Source organism: Beta vulgaris, chromosome 3 (genome assembly GCF_026745355.1).
Source record: "Beta vulgaris subsp. vulgaris cultivar EL10 chromosome 3, EL10.2, whole genome shotgun sequence".
NCBI classification, from domain to species: Eukaryota; Viridiplantae; Streptophyta; class Magnoliopsida; order Caryophyllales; family Amaranthaceae; genus Beta; species Beta vulgaris.
In genome coordinates, this window is record NC_079204.1 from 30,607,319 (window position 1) to 30,615,789 (window position 8,471).

At 37.3% G+C, this 8,471-nt stretch overlaps 1 protein-coding gene across 1 annotated transcript; it reads right to left on the reverse strand.

The window, feature by feature from the left end:
* Positions 1–4,030: 4,030 nt before the first annotated feature.
* On the reverse strand, positions 4,031–5,521 carry LOC104886336 (uncharacterized). Its single transcript, XM_010670795.2, has one exon. It carries the CDS (start codon positions 5,519–5,521, stop codon positions 4,031–4,033), a length of 1,491 nt encoding a protein of 496 aa, XP_010669097.2.
* Between the last annotated feature and the right edge of the window lie 2,950 nt (positions 5,522–8,471).

The following is an 8,471-nucleotide window of genomic DNA, read 5'->3' on the forward strand; positions in this document are numbered from 1 at the left end:
ATAAACATTGCTTTCACCTTCATGACTAACCTTGCGATCAAATTGCCATGGCCTACCAAGGAGTATATGTGAAGCACTCATTGGTAGTATATCACACCATAGTTCATCCGAATAGCCACCAATAGAGAAAGCAACTAGTGCTTGCCTTTTCACGCTTAAACCTGCCGTATCATTCAACCACTTAATCTTGTAAGGACATGGATGTTCCCTTGTAGGCAATTGCAACTTATCTACCATAACAGATGAAGCTATATTTCGCACACGAGCCACTATCAATGATCATATCACATGTCTTATCCTTCACCCTACATCTCGTATGAAACAGATTTTCCCTTTGTTCTCGATTTGGTGAAGACTCAACATGCAACACTCTCCTAATTACTCCCAAAAAATTTATATCATCTTCAGGATATGCGTTCTCTCTTCTTCATCTTCTAAAGGTGTCAACTCTCCGTTCTTCTAAGGCAGTAGCTTCATTGTATTGGATGATAGTCAAGGTGTGTCTATTGGGACACTCACTCGCAATATGTCCTCTTCCTCGGCACTTATAGCACATCCTCTTGTCTAAGTACTCTTGTTTAGGCAAAAACACCTTCGGTTTATCTCCATTCTTCTTTTCTATATTTGAATTAGAATTACCCTTGAAATTGCTCCCTTGAGAACCCTCCTCTAACCCATATTGTTGTGAACTTTGAAAAGATTTATAATTATGCTTGGGCTTCTCCTCCTTCACTTGTTTCTCATACTTTTCTGCTAGTTTGCAAGCTTCATCAAAAGTGAAAAATTGAGAAGTATCGACCTTTGCAGCAATGTTCTTAGAAGCCCTTGATATATCTAGCAATTTTCAACTCCTCTCGTTCTTGCATGTTACAAATCATAGAAAGTTTTTCAAATTCCCTAGTGTATGCGAACACTAAGGTTGTCTTGCATTAAACAAGTGAGTTTAATGTATTGGTCTTGCTCATAAGACCTAGGTAAGGAACCGTTTCTTCATCCTTCTCTTCAAGTCCTCCCATGAAGTGAGTCTTTGATCTTCCCTTCGAAGTTCCATAACCAAACTCTCAAACCATAAAGAAGCATACTTTGTGAGTTTTAAGGTAGCCACCTTGAACCTTTTTTGATCATCATACTCCTTGTAGTCAAAAACTCGATCAAGCCTTCTAACCCAATCTTGGAAAATTTCTGGATCAACATCTCCACTAAACTCCGGCAAATCAAGTTTCAAACTTCGATCTTCTTCATAAACCCTATTTCTCACACTTGGTTGTCTAACCGAATGCTCTGATTGATCATCATGATCAGATTCATACAAAACATCATTCGGATCCTTCCTCCGACGCACCATGTTTGCAAGGATAGTGATTCTTTGATCAGCTTGTTGCTGACGCTCTTCTTGCTCTTGATTGCTCTTAGTAAGTTCATCAAAACGAGCATCAATCTTAGCAAAATTAGCATTGATATCACGTAGAGTCTTAGCCCAATCTTCTCCACCTGCCATCTCGATCCCCACGCAAGAAATTGCAGCAAGAAATTGAAGGAAAGCAAATAACAGCCCCGTAAACTTGCTCCCCAAGGAAATATCACAGGCGTATCAAAATAACTCCAAATTCAATGAAATTTTGTCAGGATATAGCCCTATATGTTTTTAGCACTCGACCAAAATTTCACTCAAAAACTCCAAGTATATCAACCACAACAACCAATTTATCACAAACGTGCCAGATTCGATCGAAATTAGACCAATGAACAAAAACCGTCCCGAAACTATACGAAACAATCTTCAATTCCCACGAAATTTTAGGACAGTAAACTAGACATGTAGTAGTCCAGTTTAGGCTTAAGAATAACCCAAAAATTCGTTTCCAACTAGGAGAACGAAACAAAACAAAACGCACCTGGAAACTGTTTGAATCTGGATGAACAAACTGCAATTTTTGTTGAATTTTTTTCGACCAGCTCTGATACCACTTTGATATGAATGTGAATTTACTTTAGTCGAGTTTTATGAAAATCTAAGAATCTTGAAAGAAAGACTGGATCTTTAGGGTTTTCTTTAAGTATTAAGGATAGAACAATTCGATCAAACAAAAGTAACTCACGAATTGGGTCTTGATTCACTCTCAAACACAAAGTAATTAAGCAATCAATCTTAAATCTCAAACACAAAGTAATTGATTCAAGGTTTGGAAATCACAAAGAAGTCCGAAAATTTTCACAAAGAAAATTAAAACATTAATCTCATCAATCTGTAATATTCGAACTACATGACTCCTATTTATACTACTTTAATTACCCTAATCCTAGTAGGAAACAAATATCTACTTCTACTAGTAGACATAAACAACTCCTAATAGGCTTAGGACAAGTCCCTAAGTCCTAGACTCCTAGACTCTTGAATCATGTAAAATCCATCATTTAAGAACGTAGGCAAAACCATGATTCCTAATACAACTATAACTAGGAAAGCAATAAAGATATGAGTCCTAACAGAACTAGGACACTATGTATGAATCCTAACAGAACTAGGATTCTTGGACAGTGGCTGGCTCAGTGGTTGGTGGCACTGTCTTGCGAACTTGATGCTCCTCATACGCATCAGACTCAAAGCATCTGCTACTTTATTCGCCTTCCCCGGATGATACTGAATATCTATATCATAATCCTTGATGAATTCCAGCCACCTTCTTTGTCTCATATTCATTTCCTTCTGGGTGAAAATGTATTTTAAACTTTTGTGATCTGTATAGACCTTGCAGGTTACTCCATATAAATAATGTCGCCATAATTTCAAAGCAAAGACCACTGCTGCCAATTCCAAATCATGCACCGGATAATTTTTCTCATGGGTTTTCAACTGGCGTGAAGCATATGCTATCACACGCTGATTTTGCATTAATACACATCCTAACCCTTCATGAGAGGCATCACTATATACTTCAAATCCTTCAACTCCTGCTGGCAATGCTAATACCGGTGCACTTGTCAGTCTTCTTTTTAATTCCTGGAACGCTTTCTCACATTTCTCTGTCCACTGGAACTTAGTGCTTTTCCTTATAAGTTGGTGATGGGTAAGGCAATCCGAGAGAAATCTTTAACAAATCGTCGATAATACCCTGCTAACCCGAGGAAGCTACGAACTTCAGTTACATTCACCGGAGCGGGCCATTCAAGAATCGCTCTAATTTTCTCAGGATCCACTGTTACACCCTCCTTTGAAACCACATGACCCAGAAACACTACCGATTCTAACTAGAATTCACACTTACTGAGTTTCGCATACAGTTTTTCCCGTCTCAGTACATCCAAGACCATTCTTAAATGTTTTGCGTGCTCCTCCCGATTCACGGAGTAAATCAGGATATCATCAATAAATATCACCACGAACCGATCTAGGAATGGTTTGAAATATCTCTGCATCAAATCCATAAATGCAGCAGGAGCATTAGTAAGGCCAAATGGCATTACCACAAATTCATAATGACCATATCTGGTTCTGAATGCAGTTTTAGAGATGTCCTCCTCTGCTATCCTCATCTGATGATACCCAGATCGTAAATCAATTTTAGAAAAGATTCCTGCGCCTTTCAATTGATCAAACAAATCGTCAATTCTAGGTAATGGATACCTATTCCGTACTGTGATCTTATTGATTTCCCGATAGTCAATGCATAATCTCATGGTGCCATTTTTTTCTTAACAAATAGTACGGGTGCCCCCCAAGGTGATACACTTGGCCGAATATAGCCTTTTTGCAACAATTCCTCCAATTGTTTCTTCAATTCCACCATCTCCATTGGTGCCATTCTATATGGAGCTCGGGAAATGGGTGTGGCTTCTGGTATTAAATCAATATGGAAATCCACTATTCTCCGGGGCGGAAGCCCAGGCAACTCCTCTGGAAACACATCTGAATACTCCCTAACCACAGGAATATTTTTGGTCTTTTCTATGACATCTTTTCCTTCATGACCAAAGACTTCATTTTCCGCATTGTCTCCCATATTACTGAGGGTTATTTCTCTTATAAAATTCAAACATTTCCTGCCTCTAGGAAAACACCTTTGATACAACACTTCCTTTCCTCCTGGTGCAGTTTAATCCTCTCTGAATAACATTCAACCACTGCTCTATTATTACTCAGCCAATCCATTCCTAAGATAACATCATAAGATTCTAAATTTAACGGTATCAGGTTTGCAAGGAGCTCGGAGTCCACTATTCGAATTACACAGTCCCGGAGGATCCAATGACAACGAACTGAATTCCCGTCGGGCATGGAAATTGACATATTGATAGGTTCCACACAAGGTTTATTTTGTATCTCCTTAGCAAATTTATTAGATATAAAGGAATGGGACGCACCAGTATCAAATAGTACATTGGCCAACTTGTTACATACTAAAAAGTTTCCAGAAATCACATTACCTTCCAATTCCGGGGTCTCTGTCGTGCTAGTATCCTCCGACTTAATGGCATACACCTTTCCAGCTGATCTTCCTTGAGCACCGTTAAACCCTCCTTTATTCCCACGGCTGGAGCTACCTACACCTGCTGTCAGCATCAATGGCTTGCTATCTCGATTATTTCCTGAATTAAAGCGTCTATCCCCTGCTCCTTTTGGACACTCTCCGATCTTGTGTCCCGTACCTCTACACTTAAAACAAATCAACTCCCCAGCGCAATTTCTCCCATAATGATTCCTTCCACACATTCTGCACTTCCATTCAGACTTGTTTATTTTTTCACCTCCCCCTTGAGGTTTAAAAGTTACTCCAGTTCCCTCTTCTTTCTTGAATCTTTTTACATTCTCCGCTTTAGTTTTTCCCCCATTTTTCCTCTTTCGATACTCTTCATCTTTCATCTCGATTCGCTCCTGTTCCAAGGCCCTATCATAAAGTTCCTCGAAAGTGGAGTATGATCCTACCCGCTTCTGATATTTCAAATTCAACCCTTCAAAAAATCGCATAGATTTGATTCTTTCATTTGCCACAAAATCTGGGGCAAATCTTGATAATTCTAAGAACTTTGCTGCATATTCCAACACAGACATTTTAGCTTGTCTTAGAAATAGGAACTCATTTTCCTTAATTCTCCGCAAAGCCAGAGGAAAGAATTTGTCTTTCAATTTTTCAGTGAACTTTTCCCAGCTGAAGTCAGGCTGCTTGGAAAGTCCTTTAGTGGTGTTCCACCAAATATCAGCAGGTCCTTCTAAATAGAAGGAGGCCATTTTGACCTTCAGGTGCTCTGGACAACTCACCACATCCAGCAATTTGGTCATATGATTCACCCAATCCTCAAACTTAACAGGGTTCGCCTCCCCATCATAGAATCGAGGTTGATGAGAAGCTAACCTTTTGTAAAACTTTTCCTCTTCATCAACCTTACTAGCCCCTTGAGCTTCTAGTAAGGCTAACAATCTTTCATTCATTTCTTTCAGCATTTGAATTTGCTCATCTTTAGATGATTCTTTTTCGCTGGTTCTTTCACCAGCGCTGTTTGAGACATTATCTTCATTAGCCATTTCCTACACATAACAATATTTAAACAATTCAAATTCTCATTTCATAATTATTTCCTTCCCTATTCTTCAAGGAAAGGAATCCACAATGAACAACCAATTATAACACACACAATTTTTTTTTCATTTTCATTCAATAATCATACGTTAATACCCTCACATTACATAAGATGAAAACACATATTCCAACCATTCCTACTCAATTCCTACTCATTGCAGATAACAAGATTACATATTAAAATGAAACATAAAAGAACCATCACATTTGTCTAAATCACAATCCTTAATCCCTTGCCTGATCCAGCTTCCACCTAGTTTAACCGATAAGAATCATAACAATATCCACTGTCGCTGCTACTGGGAGTTGGGGTTTCCGGAATATAATCGGAATCACTAGTACCCTGGAAAGCTCCACCCACCGATGAACTGCTGGTAGTACCCCTAGAGCTCCTATAGCTAGAACCCCTGGTACTGCTGGATCGCGTCCTATTAGTTCCACGGCTTGACTCATTGGACACCACTATTGGCGAAGGAGGCGGCGCATTCCTATTCATTTCTCTCTGCTCTAACCTTGCATACATATCATGCCAATATTGAGCTCCAGGTCCCATGGGAGTCTCTCCCAAAGCCCATGCTTCCTTAGTCCACTCTAATTCCTTTTCTACCTCTTCCGGGACCCCCCTCCAACGAATCAGGTTTTTGCTAATATTTTCCATGTTAACACCGTCATTTTGATAAGCACCGGTGGCCACAAAGAGTACCAATATTCTCCAATAGGTCATTTTAAACGTCACCCAAGGTTCATAGGGAGGTAAGGTCTTAATCAGAGTATAGGCTTGAATCTCGGAACGAGAGAATGGGTTATGATCTCCTTCACCATGATCTTCATTCCATTGTTTGATTCCTTCTTTCACATCTATCATGTGACTGATAGGTTCATCCCAACAAGTAGCTTTCCATGTGTCAGGTCCATCCTCAAACTCCACGGACACAGATCTTCTACTCCCGCTTGATCCACTTCCATTTCCAGCCATTTCCTATAGTTCAATAAACCATTATACACAAACATCCTGTATCCACATAATTATCACAACCTTAAATCCTCCTTTTCTTTACCCTAGATCTATTTTACTCCACATAATATGTATATATATATATATATTATTCTTATATCCTATTCCTTTAGTCGTCTGTAACCAAGAACCTTCGGCTCTGATACCATCTGTAACAGCCCACTCCATTAGTTGCTTAATCCATTCATGATTCCACTCATAAACCCTCAGTCAATCATGAATTAAACATCTAATCAGAGGGGTGTTACTGAACTACCTCCTAATAACAAGGGGTAGCAAAACGATATCATAATTAACCTACTTGATAATTAGCAATTAAAATATAACTACCAACTATTACATCTTAATCTGAGAGATAACTAAATCCAATTTAAGAATTTACATAACCCAAAATAAGCAAACTATTATAATTAACAGAATAACTCAAAAGCCCAGCTTCCATGCTCCTTTTTAACTATTTGAATCACATGCATACTCAAGTAGGTAATCCTTCACACCTTTTCTCCTTATTCCTGCAAATTAGGGAACCCTGTCCCCCCAACCATTACAAACATTCCAAACATACTCAATCAGCAAGGCTGGTACACAAGCTCCACTTATCACAAAAGAAATATGACATAATAAACGTGTCTTCTAAGTAAAGCAAAGAAAATGTTTCTTGTTACCATTCCGAAGATCTTTACCAAGAGTTCAATTTTTATTCACATTATCTTACACATTATACAAAACAGTTGGGAATAGATATAAATAGTTTTATGCTCCACATTAAACCCGCATACTTTCGATTTGGGAAAGAGAACCTGATTAGAGAGATTAACTGCATATAACTGATGAGGGACGTCTCCCTTCTCTTATCATTTCTGCTTGCAAGACTTCCAGGACATGTCCCAATACTCATTCATAATCCTTATCATACTCCTTATCATTCACATATTCTACATCACTGCTAAACGGCTTCTTTCCCCAATCGTTTCATATATTCACAAGTGAAAAATCATCATTCTTACAAGAATAAGGTACGAAAATAATCTTATTTGAAGTGTTGAGGAAAACTATTTTTCAACCAAAATTTCTAAGAACTAATCCCATCATGTGAAGTTCCCACTAAGAGAATAAAAGAAATTTTTTTATCATATCGGTTTATTTGATTTAAAGTTTTAAAGTAACGTTATATACTAGAAAAAGAATAAGACAATAAATTAGTTCTTTCTTCAAAATCTCTATGGACACTTACTTGTATACTAATGATATTTAAAGAAAATATTTAAGTAATTGAAGGTCGAGTATTACTCATCAAGAATTCTTTTTCTTAAGGTAAGGTAAACTATACAAGGTTTTCTATGAAATTATGAATTCGTAAAGTACAGTTAAGTTTAATATTCTATCTATTCCTCAAGAAGTACTTCTTATATTAGGGTCTTATGTATATAAATATTACTTTAATAGTATTCTTACATAAATAAATAAACCTTGAAATCGAAATAAACCATTGTTGTTCTTTTCCATTAGAAATGCAGATTAATCGTTAAATTTGCTTAATCACCAAAATTCTATAATCTTGACTCTTATATTATAATACCAAGCTACTGCCTCCTTTAGTTATATAAAAAAAAAATTCTTCTTAAATAAGTTCTTAGCACTTGAATCAAATTTTAACATCAAAAGTCTAGTAACGATAGTCACAATTTGGTACATAATTCAATTATAAATCTTAGACACGTATATCCATTAATTCTTAAGATTATCTATGACCTAACTACTGCCATCTTATAAATACTTTAATTAGAAATCTCATACAAAACAATTAGATACACATTCATGAGTTATAATGTCCAAAAATCATGTTTTTATGACAAACTAAACATGAATCTAGTGGGAAA

Bases quoted from the DNA above. Each gene is read 5' to 3' on its own strand.
- LOC104886336 (XM_010670795.2), bottom strand. From the start codon at position 5,521: ATGGCTAATGAAGATAATGTCTCAAACAGCGCTGGTGAAAGAACCAGC.